General features: G+C 48.4%; 1 protein-coding gene across 7 annotated transcripts in view; it reads right to left on the bottom strand.

The window, feature by feature from the left end:
• The window catches only part of erc1b (ELKS/RAB6-interacting/CAST family member 1b), a 1,169,759-nt gene that overhangs the window by 45,403 nt on the left and 1,101,865 nt on the right, over positions 1–22,491 (bottom strand). For 4 of the 7 annotated variants that reach the window (XM_038780201.1, XM_038780202.1, XM_038780197.1 and 1 more), the window contains one exon: positions 1,033–1,224. In XM_038780201.1, the coding sequence (XP_038636129.1) occupies positions 1,033–1,224 (192 nt within the window). The remainder of the gene's footprint in view (positions 1–1,032; positions 1,225–22,491) is intronic. The other 3 variants (XM_038780204.1, XM_038780203.1, XM_038780199.1) reach the window with 1 other exon arrangement.

Consider the following 22,491-nt stretch of genomic DNA (forward strand, 5'->3'; position numbering starts at 1 on the left):
TTCAAAATACAAGTTACAGATTGAAATAATAACAACTAGTTAACAGACACATTGTTGGGTATCTCAGAAATGTCAAGAAAATGTAACATTTGCTTGCAAATATAATGGACCCTTCATCATTGCAGTAAACCTTGCTGGTTTGTAGAAATGTAGCAAAAAAGATCTTAGGCAGAACTTTAAATGTTTTCAATAAACAATACCTGTCGCTCAGAGAATTTGTTGAATTGAATTAAAAGAGCAACGTCGAGGTGAATACCCTCCTAAAGTATTCACTCTTCCTCTTACTACGCATCAGCAACAACCAGTCAATGAAATTCTGTTTTTAATATATGGAACTCTGTAGTTGAGCATTACGTTCTATATTTTCATACAATGATTCCATCCGTTTTTCTGTGACAAGTGTAAACTAGCTTTAAGAAAGACACCGGCAAATGTGTTGAAATCAACAAGGTCATTCCAATTTTCTTTAATGACACAACACATCTACAATACTGTATTATCAATGACAACAGAATACAGCTGAGCCCCTCAGCTTCACTCACTCATTCTGCTCTCCCTCTCTCCTGCCCATCTTTTGAAGGGAAAGATTTCTGTTTCTCCTCTCAAAACCCTGGGAATTTGCGAATTTAATGGGTAGCATATTATGGTAACTGTTGTGACACTAGACCAGCTGAGCGTGTTGACATCTATATTAGGAATGAGGAAAGCACCCTGGGGCCTTTTATAGTTTATTGGATCCCCGCTGTAGCATAAAATCACAATATGAGTAACACAGTCTTGGCTTTGGAATCATTTTAAAATGACTGCTTCAAACCATCACATTTCAAATAAACCTTTTCTGTAGCAGAAATAAATAAGCATTATATTGTGCATTTACAGGATTATTAATTCAAAAGGTTGTTGAATCATTGTTTGGGCAATTTTAGACACTGATCAGGGAATGGATGGAAAATGGGAATGTACCAAATATCAATGTCTGTCTGAAGAAACTAAAATCATACTTGGCAGTTATTATTTACATTTTTCTCTTACCTGCTCTGAGCTCATCTTCTGCAACTCTTCTTCCCACGTTGCCCTGTTGTTATCAATTCCATATGATGGGGGTGGTGTCAATCCTTGAAGAATCTGAGAGTCACGGTCCTGACACAGAGCCATGAGGTGTCCGATGTACAGCTTCAGTTTACTGCGATTCTGGTTCAGTTCTAATAATGACTGGATGATCTGCTGGAGAAAGAGAAGGTCGGTATAAGCCACCAAAATAGGGGTAAGTTGCCACAGAAAATATGACCACCACCATTAGAACAAGCAAAGCTTGAAAGCTGTCACCACAAAGCTGATATTTAACAGAAGCATGGGAGGGAGAGGGGGGAAATCTGCAATACAGCCACAAATAAAAATGTAAAAATTAACATAAAATAATAAGTTACTGACACCCAACATCACATAAAAAATATGGAAGGATTTGTATCTCATGACAGCAGTCACAGTGCCTTCTACCAAACAAAAGCAACAAAATTAAGGCAGCCTGATAAACCCACAAGCATTTTAGAACAATGAAGATGTGATGATTTGAAATAGGAGCACCCCCCACCCCCCAACTGAACTTTTTGGCTTGTTACCTTTAACATGAGAGCTTAATTTCTGATCATTCCTAATTCTGAAAAACCTAACTCTGTTCCTACCACCATCATTACCAAACTGATCTGTATCAAACAAGAAACAGATTCTAAATTTTATACAGCACCTTTCATAACTCAATATATTCCAAAACACACTACAATCAACAAAGCATTTTTGAAGGGTGGACAATGCTGTTTTATAGGCTAAAAATGGTAACCAATTTCCACACGGCAAGGTGATAAACGATAGAATATTCAGTTTTCAGCGGAACTGGTGGAGGAACAAATATTGACTAGAACATCAGGACAATCTGTCTACTCTTCTTCAAAAAATTTCAGGGATCCTGGTTTAAGAATACAAGCATACAGATGTTATTCTAAGACATTATTATGTACTGTTCAGTACACATCTGGAAAACTGTGTTCAAAGTAGGTCACCGGGCTAGAAAAAGGACATAAATGCATTGGAAAGGAGAAAGAGAAAAAAAAAACATGGATGATGCCAAATACAATATAGATGAGATATGGGTAATGATTAGAGGATCAAGTTCTATGATCCAGAGAAAAGGTTAAAGCGAAAACTCATTCAGGTGTATAAATACTGAGTGGAACGGATAAATAAACCCAGGCTATTACTTCGAATTATGTCAGGCTTGTAGTACTACAGGACTTAAATTTACATTAGTGAAAGTTAATGAAACCAGACATTAGAAAGATTTTTAATTCAAAAGAGATCAATGTGTGTAATAATCTGCTTCCCAAGGTAAATGAAATTCAAAATATTCAAAAAGCAGTTGGATGCAGGTCTGAAAGAAATTGGTTATTAGGAAATGATTCACATTGGTTGGATGTCCTACAAGGTTTGGATATTCATTTTGAGATACCTCCATGTATTAGGTAAATATTTTTGCGAGGACTGGTGCTGTATCTTCTGTATACATCACAATTTGATTTTATCTCACTGGTCATGACACTGCAATCAGGATGGTAGCCATTTGCAAATGAGGACAATTTATACTTGAAGTATAAAGGGGATAATTTGAGGAGGCTCTTCCTTTATCCACACAAATACAAACTAATTCGATACCAGTACTTTAAGGCACTCTCGGGAAGAGAGAACAAAGGTTTTGAGATAATTTTGGGCTAATTGGTTGACCAGAAATTGAAAATGAAACTGGTATGATAACAGCTGCTGGCCTCTGTGAAGGACCCTAATTCAGCCAATATATTTGTAGGTATTGTCATGTGAGTACCTTTAAGAAATGGGTGTTTAAGAAATGTACCTTTAAGAAATGGGTGTTTATCAGTGATGTCAGAGTGTGGGTGGAGCTGGGCTGTCTGTCAGCTTTTTACTTTTGTTTTAGGCTGTTTAGTCATGGTGTGTTTTAGTTTCGTTTTCAGAGCTGGTTTTCAGATCAGCAGGGTGTGTTTTAGTTTTGTTTTCAGAGTTGAGGAACTACAAGACTAATGTGGCACATAGCTAAGGCCTTGGCTCTCACTTCAAGTGTTTACTCAGGCACCACCAATGTTATTTAAAGGGATTATCAACTGTCTTCATTTTAATTGCTGATTGATTCTACTGTCTACTGCTGCAATTATAAAAATGGTGGTTTCTAAAGGTGTGTAAAGTTTCTAAAGCTTACAGGAAGTGTTTTGTAATGCCCAAAAGAACTTTGTTCTAACTTCAAGGCATTTGCAGAAACCACTTGATCCCAGATATAGATGCAAAGCAGCCCACTTAATTGGCACCGCATCCACAAACATTTACCCCCTCCACCACCGACGTACTGTAGTAGTAGTTTATATCATCTACAAGATACACTACAATAACTCATCAAGGCACTGCCTTCCAAACCCACAAACACTACCATCTAGAAGGACAAGAGCAGCAGGTACATGGGAACACTATCAACTGGAAGTTCCCCTCCAAGCACCCTCCTGATCTGGAAATACATCACCGTTCCTTCACTGTTGCTGGGTCAACATCCTGGAACTCCCTCCCTAAAAGCACTATGGGTGTACTTACACCACACAGACTGCGGTTGCTCAAGAACACAGCAGACCACCATCTTTTCAAGGGCAATTAGGGATTGGCAGTAAATGCGGACCTAGCAACCAAAGCCCACATCCAGTGAATGAATAAAAAAAAAGTTTGTTTTCTCCATGGACCACAGCATGGAGAATGAGCAGCGATGACACAAAGGAGGACAGGTTGCTGTCAGATGAGCAGGATGGGAAGAAGAGCTACTCTGCAGGAGGCCATATGTACCCAGGGTGTTCAGGGAGAAATTCTCCTCCCTGAATCTCCAGAAGGAACTGTGTGTCAGATGTTAAGAAGGGCGGCACAGTGATTTGCGCTGCTGTGTCATAGCACCAGGGATCCAGGTTCAATTCCAGCCTCGGGAGACTGTGTGGAGTTTGCACTTTCTCCCTACGTCTGTGTGGGTTTCCTCCAGGTGCTCCGGTTTCCTCCCACGGTCCAAAGATGTGCAGGTTAGGTGGATTGGCCATGCTAAATTGCCCCTCAGTGTCCAAAAGATTAAGTGGGGTTATGGGGATAGGATGGGGGCATGGGCTTTGGAAGGGTGTTCGTTCCAAGGGTTGATGCAGACTTGATGGGCTGAATGGCCTCCTTTGGACTGTAGGGATTCTATAATTCTATGTCACTGTTTCACTGAGGGTGTATTTACTAAAATCTGTTCCCTGCTGAACCAAAATTGCAGCCTCAAAGGAGGGTTAGTGGCTTTGAAGATGCCATGAACTTTAATGTGCCTAGTTCTTCCCAGGCTGGAGTGACGATATTCTTAACATCTTCTCGTTTGTTGTCCACCGTTGTATAACGGAGTTCATGGTGGCTCTGAATTCCAGTGGGGGTGAATGCATTTCAATCGCTCTAGTCAGATAGCAGCAATTGCAGGGTGCCATTGCCTACATGTCACTTTGCAGGTGCTATATTCCAACTCAACTGAAACAATTCCAGTTCCTCAAAGTCTAATGGATGGGTGGCCATATGTAGTGCATCATATGGATTATTTCCTGATATCCTGGCAGCACTCGTGATGCTTTAGTTCTGACAGTCCATTTTACTATCTGCTTGAGCCTCCATCATAAATCAAAGTGTGGCTACGGAGCAACAAGGGCCATCCCTTGATGACGCGCCTCATGATTTTGTTAAGCAACACCAATGCAAGTGGACAGCAGGAACACAACGTTGCCAGGGCCAGACTCATGACATTGACTCCATGGCTAGCTGGTCCCTCTGCCATTACAAAATGTCCAGATAATCTCCTGGCCCTCCTCCCCAACCACTGCTTTTGTGAAGTGATGTAAAATCTTGGAGCCTATACTCTGCCGTATTGTGTTAAAATTGAGTGTTCCCAGGGCAGCACGGTGGCGCAGTGGTAGCACTGCTGTCTCACGGCGCCAAGGTCCCAGGTTCGATCCCAGCTCTGGGTCACTGTCCTTGAGGAGTTTGCACATTCTCCCCGTGTTTCCGTGGGTTTCACTCCCACAACCCAAAGATGTGCAGGGTAGGTGGATTGGCCATGCTAAATTGCCCCTCAATTGGAAAAAATGAATTGAGTACTCTAAATTAATTTTTTTTAAATTGAGTGTTCCCCATGCTAAAATCACTTTTAGAGAAACCTTCTGTACCTGCTCCAAACCCAATGCGCCTCCTTCTTTAAGAGGATCATGCTGGTTAAAATAATGTAATTAGCTCCAAGTGGAACATGCCGCTCGCAATTTTGCAGTCTCTCCTCAGGCATACAGCCACTCAACAGTGCGCTCAGCATTGGCTGCATGCCACAATCACCTGAACGAGCAGGCAGTGATCCTGATGCCCATTCCTGCGCCTTGTCCAATTTCACAGCCAAAGCTTGTTACATGTAAAGATGAGGTTCAATTCTGATGGCTCAGTGACTGATTTGTTTGATGACAGTCACCGATCAGGCTCACAGAGTCGGTAGAGATTGGCTCACTAAACATTTTTCATGTGTAGTTTATCATGTTATGATCACCTTTAAAAATAGCACTTAAATAGATTCAGTATATGTGCAGTTACGTTGTGTCAATGAACAAACTGAGGAATCATAGGGTTATACAGCACAGCAGGAAATCATTTGTCCCCTCATACCTGTGTCAGTTCACTGAAAGAACTACCTATTTATTCCCATTTTCATGTGCTTTCTCCACACCTTTTTAAATTTTGAACTCTGGTTAAATTAAGGGAGGTTCCATTTGTATTTTTTTCCTCTCTCTTTTCCCTCTCTCCACTACTAGTAATGAGTTTGAGTCTTCTAAGATGACAGGCATCTGATCAGTTCTCATACCTTGACTTAGACTTAGTTCCTGCAGTCCCATGTGGGACAATGGGCAGCAAGATTCCACCACTGGCCCCAGTCCATTACAATCTCTTTCTGTCCAGCCCAGGTGTTGTCACTCACTTGATGGTCCTCCACAAATGTACTTCACTAGATCTTTTTCTTCCATGTGGTGGTGCCCATCCATTCTACTGCCAATCTGGCAGACCATACATCTGGAAGGCAAAATACATTTCCTGCCAGCTTCAGTCATCTTTTTGTTATGTTGGCCCGTAGGCACCTCTGACCAGTTCTCTGCAGCACTTCTTCTTTGGTGATGCTGTCTATCCATCTGAACCCCAGGATCATATGTAGGCTGCCCTGTTGAAAGACATCCAACGCACAATGATACCTTTGCTGTTCTGTTCCAGTCTTGTTAAGGATGTTAAGGAATCCGTGGTGTCTATGCCAGTCTTGACATAGCAGCTGGTACTGTCTTAGGGTGTACCAGAGCTGCTGCCAAGTGACTGCTACTCTACAATTTGTTGCTCACTGTTACTGACACTTGAGTTTACCCTCAATTCCTCCCTCCCTCCAAAGAAACTTGCAATGTGATGAATGGCAAATTTAAATTTACATCCTCGCATTCTATAAAGTGGATGCTCAAACATGCTGAAGTTTCAGCTCTGACTGGCCAGCTAACTTAACTTCTGTTTAACTATAGGAATCAGCATTCAGAATTGATCATACCCATTCAGTTTTACAGCAGCTGGCCAAAGGAATCATCCAAGTGCTCTTTCTAACCAGGTGATGTAATGTGATAGGCTTTCTGTGATGGTATGATTAGCATAGCTGCCTGCCATTGGTGCAGAACACCGGCTTACCATTGGCCCTGGTCGGTCATGTGCCTCTCGACCGGTTGGTTGAGACCAGTCATGTGACGGCTCCCCGATTGGTCGAGAGGCTGAGTTAACCCCGCCTCCAGGGCGGGGTATAAATACCCAGTACTCCTGGCGGTCGTCCATTTACCATAATCGACCGCAGGGCTAACATCTAGCTGATTAAAGCCATACTTTTGTCCAGCAACTCGTCTCGCGTTCAATTGATGGTACATCAATTTAATCAGCTAGAAATTTGAGAATGGAGCTCCGGATCAAGCCCGAATGCCTCCGCATCAGCCCGCAAACTCAGAACGCATCGGAAATCTTCAAACATTGGCTGGCGTGTTTCGATGGCGACCTGGCGTCTGCAAGCAGCCCCCCCACCATGGCACAGAAGCTTCATATTCTCCATTCCAGCGTGGGCATGGCGGCCTACGCGATGATAGGGGACGAAAAAGAGTACGACGTGGCCATGGATAAGCTGAAAGGACAGTTTCTTAAGCCGGTAAACCAAGTGTTCGCCCGACATCTTCTGGCTACCAGACAACAGCTCCCCGGTGAGTCCTTAGACGATTTTTACCAGGCCCTCGCTGTCCTGGGGAGGAATTGCACCTGCCTCCAAGTTTCAGCCACTGGAGTCCGGTGGTGGCGGCTACCCTCAAGATTTGGGGGCAGTGGAGGCGACATAGGGGAGAAGTGGGGGGCTCGATGGAGGCTCCGTTAAGGGGGAACCATAGGTTCGTCCCGGGGAACATGGATGGGGGATTTCGGGGATGGTATAGAGCGGGCATTAGACAGCTGAAGGACCTGTTTATCGACGGAAGGTTTGCGAGCCTGGGGGAGTTGGAAGAGAAATTTGGGCTCCCGCCGGGAAACATGTTTAGATATCTGCAGGTAAAGGCATTTGCTAGACGGCAGGTGGAGGGATTCCCTGCGCTCCCCGCGAAGGGGGTGAGTGACAGGGTGCTCTCGGGGGTCTGGGTCGGGGAGGGGAAGATATCCGATATCTACAAGCTTATGCAGGAGAAGGAAGAGGCGTCAGTAGAGGAGCTGAAAACGAAGTGGGAGGGGGAACTGGGGGAACAGATCGAAGACGGGACATGGGCTGATGCCCTGGAGAGGGTAAATTCTTCCTCCTCGTGTGCGCGGCTTAGCCTCATCCAATTCAAGGTGCTGCATAGGGCCCACATGACTGGGACGAGGATGAATAGGTTCTTTGGGGGTGAAGATAGGTGTGCCAGGTGCTCGGGGAGTCCAGCGAACCATGCCCATATGTTCTGGGCATGCCCGGCATTGGAGGAGTTCTGGAAGGGGGTGGCGAGGACGGTGTCAAGGGTGGTGGGATCCAGGGTCAAGCCAGGATGGGGACTCGTGATCTTTGGGGTTGGGGTAGAGCCGGGAGTGCAGGAGGCGAAAGAGGCCGGTGTGCTGGCCTTTGCGTCCCTAGTAGCCCGGCGAAGGATTTTGCTACAGTGGAAGGACGCGAGGCCCCCAAGCGTGGAGACCTGGATCAATGACATGGCGGGCTTTATTAAGCTTGAGAAGGTTAAATTCGCCCTGAGAGGATCGGTGCAAGGGTTCTTTAAACGGTGGCAACCTTTCCTCGACTTTCTGGCTCAACGATAGGGTACTGGGACAGTAGCAGCAGCAACCCGGGGGGGGGGGGGGGGGGGGGGGGCGTTGATTATGTTAGCTTATTTTATTTAAATTTGATTTATCTAATTTTAATTTATGGTTAAGTTCTCTTGTTTGGGGGGGGGGGGGAATGTGATACATGTGATGTTACGGTATGGGGGGAATTGTGGGTGTTATGGGGCTGTTAGTTGCATATTACTGCTTTTTGCTATACTTTTTGTTATATTTTCTGCAAAAAATTCCAATAAAAAAATTAAAAAAAAAAAAAAAAAAAGTTTCAGCCACTGAGCACATGGAAATTTTGATCAGAGATGCTTACGTGGCTGGGATGCAGTCTGCCGCTATCCGCCAGCGGATGTTGGAAAAAGACGACCTAAGCCTAACTGAGGCACGGACTCTCTCCACCTCCCTGGAGGTCGCCCACTTAAACGCCCGCGCCTATGTCCCCAGCCACACTGCAGCGCCCTGGGTCTCCTGGCATGCTTCCCCACCGCCATCCGCCGCGCCCGACCCCCCTCAGGCCTGCGTCGCGGGACGCCCCGACAAGTCCGCGGGGCCCCGCTGCTATTTCTGTGGGTTCACCAAACGCCCTCGCCCGCGCTGCCCGGCCCGTTCCGCCCTCTGTAAGAGCTGCGGGAAGAGGGGCCATTTTTCATTGGTCTTCCAGGCCAAATCGGTCGCTGCTGTGCCGCGCAGCGACCGGGGATCTCCTCCTCCGGGCCCTTGCGGGCCCTTACAGCGCACCGCGCCAATCTCTCCCCCCCCAGCCCCCGGTCCCCTGCGCCCGGCCTGCGTGCCTCTCCTCCTCCTCCGGGCCCTTCCAGCGCACCGCGCCAATCTCTTCCCCCCCGGCCCCCTGCGCCGGGCCTGCGCTCCTCTCTGCCCCCGCTCTCAGCCGCTCCGATCAGCCCGTCGGCATAGCTAACCCCGCCCCCAGCAACCATGAGGGTCTGCGGGCGCCGCCATCTTGGACCCTGGACGCCACGTGCGGGTCCTGGGCGTCGCCATCTTGGGGCCCCGACTCCACGTGCGGGTCCTGGGCGCCGCCATCTTGGGGCCCCGACCCCACGTGCGGATCCTGGGCGCCGCCATCCTGGACTTGCAGACAAGGTCCTGCCAGCACCTACTCGGCCGACGACGACTACGACGATGGATCTTCTCCACGGCTCGCGACCATTCAGCTCGACCAGTCACGTCCACGAACGCTCGTCAAGACGACGACGCTAATCCACCTCAACGGGCACGAGATGAACTGCCTGCTGGACTCCAGGAGCACGGAAAGCTTCGTACACCCTGACACGGTAAGACGCTGCGCGCTCGCTGTCCACCCTGTAAAACACAAAATCGGGTTAGCCTCAGGTTCGCACTCCGTCCGCATCACCGGGTGCTGCACCACGGACCTCACGGTCCAAGGGAAGGTCTTTAAAAATTATAAACTCCTTATCCTCCCCGACCTTTGCGCACCGGCGCTCCTAGGACTGGACTTCCAGTGCAACCTGCAGAGCTTGACCTTCCAATTCGGCGGCCCTATACCCCCACTCACTGTCTGCAGCCTCGCGTCCCTCAAAGTGGACCCCCCCTCCTTGTTTGCTAATCTCACCCCCGATTGCAAACCCGTCGTGACCCGGAGCAGACGGTACAGCGCCCAGGACCGGACCTTCATTAGGTCCGAGGTCCATAGGTTGTTGAAGGAAGGGGTCATCGAGGCCAGCAACAGTCCCTGGCGAGCCCAAGTGCTTGTGGTCCGGACTGGGGAGAAAAACCGGATGGTCATCGACTACAGCCAGACCATCAACCGGTTTATGCAACCGGACGCGTATCCTCTTCCCCGTATTTCCGCCATGGTAAACGAGATTGCGAAATACAAAGTCTTCTCCACTGTGGACCTCAAGTCCGCTTATCACCAGCTCCCCATCAGCGCGAGTGACCGCAAGTACACCACGTTCGAGGCTGATGGGCGCCTCTACCATTTCCTCAGGGTTCCATTCGGTGTCACAAATGGGGTCTCGGTCTTCCAACGGGAGATGGACCGAATGGTCAGCAAGTACGGATTACGGGCTACCTTCCCGTACCTCGATAATGTCACCATCTGCGGCCACGACCAGCAGGACCATGACATCAACCTCCGAAAATTCCTCCAAACCGCAAAACGCCTTAACCTAACTTACAATAAGGATAAGTGCGTGTTTAGTTCCGACTGTCTAGCCATCCTCGGCTACGTAGTGCGTAACGGAGTGATAGGCCCCGACCCCGAACGCATGCGCCCCCTGATGGAACTCCCTCTCCCCAATACCCTCAAATCCCTTAAACGCTGCCTGGGTTTCTTCGCTTACTACGCCCAATGGGTTCCCAATTACGCCGACAAGGCCCGTCCCCATATTCAGTCCATGACCTTCCCGCCATCGTCAGAGGCCTACCAGGCCTTTAGCCGCATCAAAGCGGACATCGCAAAGGCCATGATGCGCGCCATCGACGAGTCCCTCCCCTTCCAGGTCGAGAGCGACGCATCAGAAGTAGCTCTGGCGGCCACCCTGAACTAAGCGGGCAGACCCGTGGCCTTCTTCTCCAGAACCCTCCAGGCTTCCGAACTCCACCACGCCTCAGTGGAAAAGGAAGCCCAGGCCATAGTCGAAGCTGTGCGACATTGGAGGCAGTATTTGGCCGGCAGGAAGTTTACCCTCCTCACAGACCAACGGTCAGTGGCCTTCATGTTTGATAATGCACAGAGGGGCAAGATTAAGAATGACAAGATCTTGCGGTGGCGGATCGAGTTGTCCACGTACAACTACGATATCTTGTATCGTCCTGGGAAGCTCAATGAGCCTCCTGATGCACTGTCCCGCGGTACCTGTGCCAGCTCGCAGATAGACCGCCTCCGCTCCCTCCACGCGGACCTCTGCCATCCAGGGGTGACCCGTTTCTATCATTTCATAAAGGCCCGCAACCTGCCCTTCTCCATCGAGGAAGTCAGTACAGTAACCCATGACTGCCACATCTGCGCAGAGTGCAAACCGTACTTCTACCGCCCCGAGCGCGCGCATCTGATCAAAGCATCCCGCCCCTTCGAACGTCTCGGCATTGACTTCAAGGGGCCCCTTCCCTCTAGCAACCGCAACATTTACTTCCTGGAGGTAATCGACGAATACTCCCACTTCCCCTTCGCCATTCCCTGCCCTGACCTGACCACATCGACCGTCATTAAGGCCCTCCTCTCCATCTTCTCCCTGTTCGGCTACCCCGCATACATACATAGCGATCGGGGGTCCTCCTTTATGAGCGACGAGCTGCGTCAATTCCTGCTCAACAGAGGCATTACCTCTAGCAGGACGACCAGCTATAACCCTCGGGGTAACGGACAGGTCGAGCGGGAGAATGGCACTATCTGGAAGACCATACTACTGGCTCTCTGGTCCAGAGATCTCTCTATTTCCCGATGGCAAGAGGTTATCCCCGATGCCCTACATTCTATCCGCTCCCTCCTCTGTACCACAACAAATCAGACACCTCATGAACGCCTTCTTGTTTTCCCAAGGAAGTCGCCCTCCGGATCCACTCTCCCGACGTGGCTGGCCGCCCCCGGACCCACCTTGCTCCGGAAGCATGTGCGGGTGTACAAGTCCGACCTGTTGGTGGAACAAGTCCAGTTACTCCACGCTAACCCGCAGTATGCGTACGTGGAGTACCCCGACGGTCGGCAGGACACGGTCTCCCTCCGGGACCTGGCACCCGCCGGCGTGCGGCCCTTCCCCCCTTCACCACAGGCCCCCCCCCGTTCTTTTTCCCCCTGCGCCCCACCCAGGCCACCCCTCCCCCATCCATGGCGTCTCCACCACCAGCCCGGGTTACGGAGACAGTTCAAGGACCATCGCTCCCGGAGTCCAGGACATCAGCTGAACCACCATCACCAACTCCACTGCGGCGGTCTGCCAGGACGTCATGGGCAACGAAAAGGCTGATCGAGTCCATTTAACTTTCAACACCACCATGGACCTTGTATGGACAATATGTACGGTTGTTAAATGTCTGGGCCAGTGGGAAGCCAGGGATACATTTTTTTTTCCTTCTCTCATTACTACTCATACCACCAGTTCTCTCCCCCCCCCCCCCCCCCCCCCGGCTTCTTTCTCCGCAAGGGGTGAATGTGGTGGTATGATTAGCATAGCTGCCTGCTATTGGTGCAGAACACCGGCTTACCATTGGCCCTGGTTGGTCATGTGCCTCTCAACCGGTTGGTTGAGACCAGTCATGTGACGGCTCCCCGATTGGTCGAGAGGCTGAGTTAACCCCGCCTCCAGGGCGGGGTATAAATACCCAGTACACCTGGCGGTCGTTCATTTACTGTAATCGACCGCAGGGCTAACATCTAGCTGATTAAAGCCATACTTTTGTCCAGCAACTCGTCTCGCGTTCAATTGATGGTACATCACTTTCACAAGGCTGCTTTCGGATCAGCAGCATGTGTGTGAAAATTGGTTCATTTTCCTTGATATTTCAATAAAGTGAAACTGTAGAATAGTGCATATTTCAGAAATATAATATAAGTAGAGTTGGCTTGGATAGTGTCTGCAGTGCAATAAAGATTATGAACACATGGTACGGGATTCTCTGTCCCACCAGCTCTGTTTTCTGGCGCAGCGCGTCCCCACCGTCAGCAGGACCCTCTGTTCCAGCAGCCGGCCAATTGCCATTGTGGCCATCCGACGCCGTCAGGAAACCCGCGGGCGTGGATGGGCTGCTGGCGAAGCAGAGGGTCACGCCGACGTAAAATCCCGCTGATGGTGTATTTTCTGTAGAGATGAAACAAAGCTAAATGTCACCACTAATCCATGTGCTCGAGAGCAACAAATGCATTCTTCCTTGATGGTACAGCCAAACTATCCTTCAGTTTCTTCAATCTGTACCATCTATACTGTGTCTGGAAGTGAAGTTCTTCTGCCTAGTTGGGAATATTCACTATCCTTATATCCCAGATTTTGAAATGATTAAGCAATTACTTTGAGCACGATGGCCCTAATGGCTCAGAGCAGGCTGATTTACCTATGGGGAGTTCCCAAATTCAATTATGCTATCCCGAGATGACAGTGACTTGTGACCAGATGTATTTCAGAGGAAGAGAGGGGAAATCGGCACAGGAATGATTCTGCTTCACTCTCAGACATCACCTTACAAACAGCTTCAGAGAAGCCATTTTAGAGAACCTAGGAACAGGATTTCCTGTCACCTCGAGGGATGATGGGCAGGATTCTCCTATTTTGAGACTAAGTGCCGTGGTGGGGGTGGGAGCGTGAAGCTTTTCCCACTGCAGCGACCGGCGGGAATACATGCCAAATCTTCTGGCCAAGGCCTCATTAATTATGCACCCAGGTATTTGACACCATATTAAGTGGCCAGGTGGGTCTGCCATCATGTCCGCAGTGAAAGGGCACCCAGCATCACTCTCACTACTGAAGAAAGAAGGTGGACTGCCTGAAAATGAAGATGGATTTCCTGGAGTAATAAGATTGCAAGATAGACCTCCTGAAAATGAAGATGGATCTTCAGGAATATTCTTCGGCTCGAAGATGGAGCTCCTCCAGGACACCAAATCTGGAAGATCCACCTGTTGATGCTCCCCAGATCCACTGCTGTGCTGTTCCAGGGCCCAGAACGACTTCCATCCAGAACTCTGGAGGAAGCTCCATGCATTCTTTAGGTGAATCGCGACATCTGCACGTCACGTTGTATGAACGTGTTTCACGCCTGTGTGTTTTCCTGCCAGTGTCACAGTGAATCTGGTATGGGGAGCAAGGGGAGGGGGGGTTTGGGCCTTCATTTGCATCACATGAACGGGATGCAAATTAGGATCACACTGTCCTCTAGCGGGTTTTCCAACAGAAGATCCCGCTGTAAATACACACCAGGGCGAAACCAATTTCTCGGCCTCTTGCCATATTCTACCCACAACCCTGCAATTGAACCCCCCGGCGCAGCCTGGGAGAATTCCGCCCGATGTCAGGCAAGAGGAAAGAAAATGAGTTGAAAGAAAACAAAGAGCCTTTGCTCCTCAACATACTTAAAACAAAATACGAATAAAAGTAATTACTCACCCAATTTTAAGGAAAGTGTCTCCATCACCAGTACACCTTTTCATGAATTTATTCTCTTTTGTTCCCTTTCTATGAACCTCTATTGACTTTAGAGCAGTATATATTTTTGCTGTGAGGGCCAGGATTTGCTGTTAACCATGGTAGTGTGGAAGGCGAATTAACAAGCACCACATTTAATAGAGACTTAAATCTCCAGCACTACGAGATTAAACTCTACCGATGGCAATTAAGTTCCTTTACAGAGGTTTAAGTAAACTCTAGACTTTTTCCACCAAAAGCACAATCGTAGTTCATTGTTTAAACAAAAGTATTCAAATGATCAAAAACAATACAAAATGTTAAAGTTAACAATAATTCTATTTAACTTGGTGATGACAAGATGTCCGTCTTCAAGATTTTATCCGTCTTTTCTTTTATCTAAGTTGCAAGTAAGAAAATCAGGTTTGAAAACAAATTCTGTTTTTGCTAAGCATCAACATCATCACCTCTTCTAATGACACACTTGCAGAGCCAGCAAGCAGCAGCAGTCTGTCAACATGGTATCTCTTAGAGTTATATCAATCATGGCCCCTGATGATGTTAGTGCTTCAGAACTGATGTAATTTTCCAGGTAAATGTGGGCTGGAGGATGTGGAATTTCAAAAATGTTTCTAGTCGTTGAGCATACAAAAAAATGCAGTGGTTTGTAAGTAGCAGCCGTCTCTGACTGCTCCACGTTACTCATTGTCCAGCCAACAATTTTAATCGGAGAATGGGAAGCAACACATCAACAATCATAAAATAACGCACACATCAAATATTGCCTCAAAAAGTGTCAGGTCTCCGAGTTGATTTTTGCATCATTTCATTTGTGGCACGGGGCGGGATTCTCCACAACTGGCGGGGCGGGCCACTCCGGCGCCGAGGAGTGGCGTGAACCACTCCGGCATCGGGCTGCCCCGAAGGTGCGGAATCCTCTGCACTTTCAGGGGCTAGGCCGGCACCGGAGTGTTTGGTGCCTTGCCAACTGGTGCTGAAGGGCTTGGCGCCACGCCAACCGGCGCCAAAGGGCCTCCGCAGGCCAGCGCCAGTTGGCGCATGCGCGGGAGCGCCAGCGTGTGCTGACATCATCCCGATGCATGTGCAGGGGTTTTCTTCTCCGCACCAGCCATCACGGAAGTTGACAGCAGCTGGTGCGGAGGGAAAGAGTGCCCCACCAATCGCGGGCCAGCCCACCGTGAGAGCACCCCCCGGGGCCAGAAGCCCCCGTGCCCTCCCGAAGACTCTGCAGGTCACCCCTGGAGCCAGGTCCCACCAGTAAGGACCTGTTGTGATTTACGTCGGCGGGACTGGCCGAAAACGGGCGGCCACTCGGCCCAAAGAATCGGCAGGGGGGTGTGTGTGCGCTTCCGACGGCCGCCGACTGGCGCGGCGCGATTCCCGCCCCCGCCAAAACCCCGGAGCCGGAGAATTCGGCAGCTGGCGGGATTCACGCCCCCCCCCCCCCCCGGCGATTCTCCGACCTGCAACACTTTCTTTTAGGCATCAAAAAGCAACTGGAAAAATAGGTTCACACCATTCCACCAGGTAGAAAGTAGAAATTAACACCAACAACATGCGCAAAGAGTCATATGATGAGTTTTATGGAGGATATTAGAGGATAGAGATGGGAGAGGCTGGTGAGGGAATTCAAGAGGATGTGGCCTTGCAGCTGAAAGTATGACGGACAATGATGTCGAAGGGACAGGAGAATACACAAGGGGCTGAAGGCAGAGGAACCGGCTATTTAGGGTGGAGTGGTTGTCAAGGAGGTTACAGAAATGTGTCAAGACTTAAATGTGAAGATTTAGGTAATCTTAGCAGGGCAAAGAAAGGCCATTGTTAAAAATTATGAATATCTTATACATTATTATGGGAACACATTTCCAAAAGGAGTTTGAGTTTAAAGGGTATAAAGAAGCTAAATGAATGTCAGTATAAATACAATTCTTTATACAGGTTCTTGGCTGGGAATAGTTGCTAAACCTGCCTCTGATAAAGAACTAGAATAATAATGGCAAGATACTAGCTGGAAATAGTTACTGAGCGTGAGAATATTGCTTTCACATTCATGTATACAACACTTAAAACACATGCTGGCTGGGAGGATCTCTTGAGCCCATGCTGGAGCTGAGCATTTAGACAGATCTTGATATTTTTTAAGTGTACGTTAATCCGGTTGTCTCTCATTGTTGAGCTAATAACTTCACCAGCCAGCACTCTGTGAATGACAATATTTGTGATCATGTGTGTTAGGAAGTCTACTGTTAACTTAAATTCCAGAGACAGGGCTGATGGGATTCCACTGATGTTTGTCGCATCAATCAACCAAAGGTCAAAGACAAGTATTCACCAAATCCAAAATTAGATAACATAGCTTTAATTTTGAGGTTGGTGATAGGAGTTCCGGAGTGGGGTGAAGATCGGCGGGTCACCCCGCTTAGCTCTCGGGTGGGAAGTGGCGGGGGGGGGGGGGGGGGGGGGGGGGGAACTACCTCCCCCACAAGGGTCCCATTTCCAATTGGGGCCCCCACTAAGCTCTGCTCCACATGGGCGCTCCCTCCCCCACTATTCTTTCCAGCAAGAACTTCACTTTGCCTTCCCCAGCATCCCCCCACTCCTACACCGATTGCCCCCATCCTTCAGCACATACATCTGCCATCCCTTCCCCAACATGGTACCACAGAACCACCCTCCACCCCACCCCTCAGCCCTACATTAACCCTCCCTCCCCAGCACTTAACTACTCCAGGATTCCAATGCTTAGAATCTGCAGACAGCTTAAGTCCCACTGCTACCACTGGCTTTGCAGGGACCTTAGAACTGCCAGCCAAACAAATTGGCTGGTAGCTCCCTGAGGTGGGACCTCTGCCCAAGTGCAGGGCAGAAACCCAGTCTCCAGTCAATTACGTTCCCCAACCGGGCACCAAGGCTCAATCGCGAGATTGACTCTGTACTGAAGGTCTGAGGCGTTCAAGTCAGGCAACCCTGCCCTATACAAGAAATCCAGGTACGACCTCTGCAAAGCCATTCGAGATGCCAAGACAGAATATCAGACCAAGCTGGAGTCACAGACTAGTGTAACTGACTCTCGGTGGTATACAACATAACGGGCTACAAAGCGAAGCCGAGCAGTATCTCCAGCAGCAATGCACCCCTCCCTGATGAACTCAATGCATTCTATGCTCGATTTGAGCAAGAAACCATTAATCCACTGTTGAGTACCCCAGCAGCCCATAACATACCCATACCCACCATCACAGCTTCCGAAGTCCTGACTTGAGTCGTAATGAAGTGCTTCGAGAGGTTGGTCATGAAGCGTATCACCTCCGTACTCCCAGAACGCCTTGATCCACTGCACTTCGCATACCGCCGCAACCGGTCATAGAATCTACAGTGCAGAAGGAGGCTATTCGGCCCATCGAGTCTGCACTGGCCCTTGGAAAGAGCACCTCATTTAAGCTTCCAACCTATCCCTGTAACCCAATAACCCCACCTAAACTTTTTGGACACTAAGGGCAATTTAGCATGGCCAATCCACCTAACCTGCACATCTTTGGACTGTGGGTGGAAACCAGAGCACCTGGAGGAAACCCACACACTCAGTGGGAGAATGTGCAGACTCTGCACAGTGACCCAAGCTGGGAATTGAACCTGGGACCTTGGGGCTGTGAAGCAACTGTGATAACCACTGTGCTTCCGTGATGCCCACAGCAGACTGGTGGTCTGGTATGGGGCTGGTTTAGCTCAGTGAGCTAGACAGCTGGCTTGTGATGCAGAACAAGGCCAGTAGCTCGTGTTCAATTCGTGTACCAGCTGAGAATTCTGAATTTTCCCTCTGTGTACCAAAACAGGTGCAGGAATGTGGCGACTAGGGGCTTTTCACAGTAACTTCATTGTAGTATTAATGTAAGCCGACTTGTGACAATAAAGATTATTTATTTATTTATTTAGGCGCCATCTCCCTGGCCCTACACTCATCCCAAGAGCATCTCGACAACAAGGACTCCTCCATCAGATTCCTATTTATTGACTACAGCTCCGCCTTCAACACCATAATCCCAGCCAAGCTCATATCAAAGCTCCAAAACTTAAGACTTGGCTCCTTACTCAGCAACTGGATCCTCGACTTTCTGAGCCACAGACCACAATCAGCATGAAGAAACAGGAATAATAAAAGCAAATTACTGCGAATGCTGGAATCCGAAACCAAAGAGAAAATGCTGGAAAATCTCAGCAGGTCTGTCAGCATCTGCAAGGGAGAGAAAAGAGCTAATGTTTCAAGTCCGATGACTCTTCTTCAAAGCTCAATAACACCTCAATAAAGCTCAAAGAATAAACAACACCACCTCCTCCACAATAGTCCTAAATACCGGGGTCCCGCAAGGCTGCGTACTTAGCTACCTACTCCCTGTACACACACGACTGGCAAAATGTGGTTCCAACTACATCTACAAGTTTGCTGACGATATGACCATAGTGGGCCGGATCTTGAATCACGACGAGTCAGAGTAGAGGAGGGAGATAGAGAATCTAATGGAGTGGTGCAGCAACAGCAATCTATTCCTCAACGCCAGCAAAACTAAAGAGCTGGTCATAGACTTCAGGCAGCAAAGTATTGTCCACACCCCTGTCAGCATCACGGGGCTGAGGTGGAGATGGTTAGCAGCTTCAAATACCTCGGGATACACATCCCCAAAAATCTGTCCTGGTCCACCAAGAAAGAACTACAGCGCCTATACTTCCTCAGGAAATGAAGGAAATTCGGCATGCCCACATCAACTCTTACCAACTTTTACAGATGCACCACAGAAAGCATCCTATCTTGCTGCATCACATCCTGGTATAGAAACTGCTCGGCCCAAGACTTCAAGAAATTTCAGAGAGTCGTGAACACAGCCCAGTCTATCACACAAACCTGCCGCCCATCCATTGACTCTGTATAGCTCCTGCTGCCTGGGGAAAGCGGGCAGCATAATCAAAGACCCCTCCCACCCGGCTTACTCATTCTTCCAACTTCTCCCATCGGGCAGGAGGTACAAAAGTTTGAGAATACGCATGAACAGACTCAAAAACAGCTTCTTCCCCACTGTTAACAGACCCATAAGAACAACCCTCTTATGGATTGACCTGTATGCTTCACCTGATGCCGGTGTTTATGTAGTTACATTGTGCACCTTTTGTTGCCCTATTATGTATTTCTTTTCTTTTCAGGTACTTAATGATCTGTTGAGCTGCTCGCAGAAAAATACTTTTCACTGTACCTTGGTACACGTGACAATAAACAAAATCCAATCCAATCCAATTATGTTAAATGGTGGTAGGGCTGTTGTGATTGGCGGAGATGCAGTCGGGTGTTGGCAAGGAAACCCCGCCATCTGAAAAATCCTTCGCAGTGTATATTTAGATTAATATCAAACAACTCTGCCATGTGAAATAACTCACACTCTGAAATAAGACAAACCTTCTCAAGAACTGTTAGGAATGGGCAATAAATGCTGATCTAGCCAACGACACGTAAATCCCGTGAAAGAATTCAGAGTGGTATTTGCCAGACCACCATCCAGAGACTTTTAAAAAATATGTATCTTGATCCGAGATTTTCCATTTTACAATTGACTTGACAAAAAAACCCATATTACCACAGCAAATGACACACAATTCCAACGAACAAAACCCCAACCAATTACACCCACCCCAATGTGTGTGTGTGTGTGTGTGTGCGCATATGTGTTATCTCCAGGAATAAAACACTCGTCCTAGTTTTGGTCAGGTGCGCCCTATGCACTGCCTTAAACTGGATTAAACCAAGCCGTGCACATGAAGTAGTGGAGTTTACCTGGCGAGGGGCCTCACTATACATCTCATTATCCACTAAAGGTCCAGCTACTTCTACCACTTAGTCTTCACCCCATCCGACAAGTCAGATTCCTCAGACAGAATTCATCCATATATACCACACGTGCCACCCTCCTCTGACCCTGCCAGCGAAAGGATCCTTTCCAACATCCATGGTGCCTCGGGAAAAGTTGGGAAGGCCACCTGTACAAAATTCCTTTTCTGGAGGTACCTGAATGAGTCTGCACCCCTCAGTTCAAACTCTGTCGACAATTCCTCCAAGCTGGCAAACCGTCCCTCTACAAACAAATCTCCAAATCTCTCCAGCCCCTTCCCTTCCACACCCCAAACGTGGTGTCTAACCTGGACGGCTCAAATAAGTGATTGGCACAGATAGGGGCCAGCCTCGATATGGATCCAGGCTTAAAGTGTTGCCTGAATTGTCTCCACATCCTTAAAGTAGACACGGACACCTGTTTCGAGGAGTACCTAGCTGAAGAAAATGGAAGCACCCCAGCACCTTCTCCGCATTAGCTGCCCAATAATAATAATAATAAAGCAAATTTGGCAATGTTAAGTCCCCACCCCCGCCTCTCCCCGCCCCCCAAACTGCCTACTGCTTTGGAGAACTACCTTATGGATCCTCGCCTGCCATATAAAGGATGCGATCAGCCCATTAACCCTCACAAAAAAAAATTTAGGGAGTTGAAACAAAAACAAAATCCTTGAAAGAATATTCATTTTAATGGACTCTGCCCATCAGGGACAGGGGTAGGTTGTCTCATTTTTGCCGATCGGACTCAACCTTGTCCAGCAAACGTGCGAAGTGCAATTTATGTAGCTGGGCCCAAAGTTGGCTCCCCTCCTGGGGGGGTTAACCGGAAAACATTTGCTCTTTCCCAGATTCAACTTGTAATTTGAAAATGAACCAAAGTTCCTCAATAGCTCCATTATATCACCCATAGTGGGGACTTGATCTGTAACATAAAGCAAAGCAGCAGATTGTCAGCATATAGGGACACCCTTTTCCCCATCCCTCCGCTGTTTATCCCCTTCCTCTTACCTAAAGCCCTCAAAGGTACGACTAAGGGTTCAATCGCTACGCAAACTGAAGAAGAAACATTGAACACACCTGTCTAGTTCCTCCCTTCCTTCCGAATGGAAGTATCCCAAACTCAAGGCATTGGTACGAACACTAGCCCAGGGCGCCCTATTCAACAACAGTAATTAGGTAATCAACTTTGGCCCTCGACCGAGTCTCTCCAGATCTTTGAAAAGGTACCTCCACTCCACCTTGTCAACTGCCTTCTCGGCATTTAAAGACACAATCACCTCCGACTCGAGCTCCTTGGGCGGGCAGAGAACAACTTTCAACAGCCTCTGAATATTGGCTGACAGTGGCCGGTCCTTGACAAAGCCTGCTGATTCTCCGCAATCATCTCAGAGAGACAGGACTCCAGCCTTACCGCCAACATCTTAGCCAATATCCCACCATCCACATTTAACAGCGAGATAGGCTGGTATGATGCACACTCCACTGGGTCCTCATCGTTCTTCATATGAAATAGAGGCTTGCAGGTGTGTAGCAGGTAGGAATCCCCGCAACAGATAGTCATTCAACATATCAAGCAAAGGGATCAGCTGACTCACAAACTTCTTATCGAATGCCACTGGAACTGAAACCCAATGCCGACTGAAATCTCCTCAGGGCCTAACTCTTCCCTTCTCTCATCCCCCATCACCAGAAACTCCAACCCATCTACAAATGTTGACATGTCCACCCCCCCACCAAGGGCTTCAACCCATAAAGATTCTTGTAAAAAGCCTCAAGTGCAGCGTTAACTATAACTGGAGCGGAAAATAAACTACCGCTTGAATTCCTAACTTGAATAATCTCCCAGCGGGTCAGCTGCCACCTCAGCTGATGAGCTAACAGAGCTGGCCTTCTCCCCATATTCATGAAAGACCCCCCTTGAACGCTGCAACTGTCTTCCCTGTAGACAACAGATCAAACTGTGTCTGCAGCTTATTTCAGGAGCTCCGGGATAAGGTCACATGCGTACCTGTGGTCCACTTCCAAGATCTCATTGACCAACGTTTGCTGTTCCATCCT

The sequence above is a fragment of the Scyliorhinus canicula genome, chromosome 20 (assembly GCF_902713615.1).
Source record: "Scyliorhinus canicula chromosome 20, sScyCan1.1, whole genome shotgun sequence".
NCBI lineage: Eukaryota > Metazoa > Chordata > Chondrichthyes > Carcharhiniformes > Scyliorhinidae > Scyliorhinus > Scyliorhinus canicula.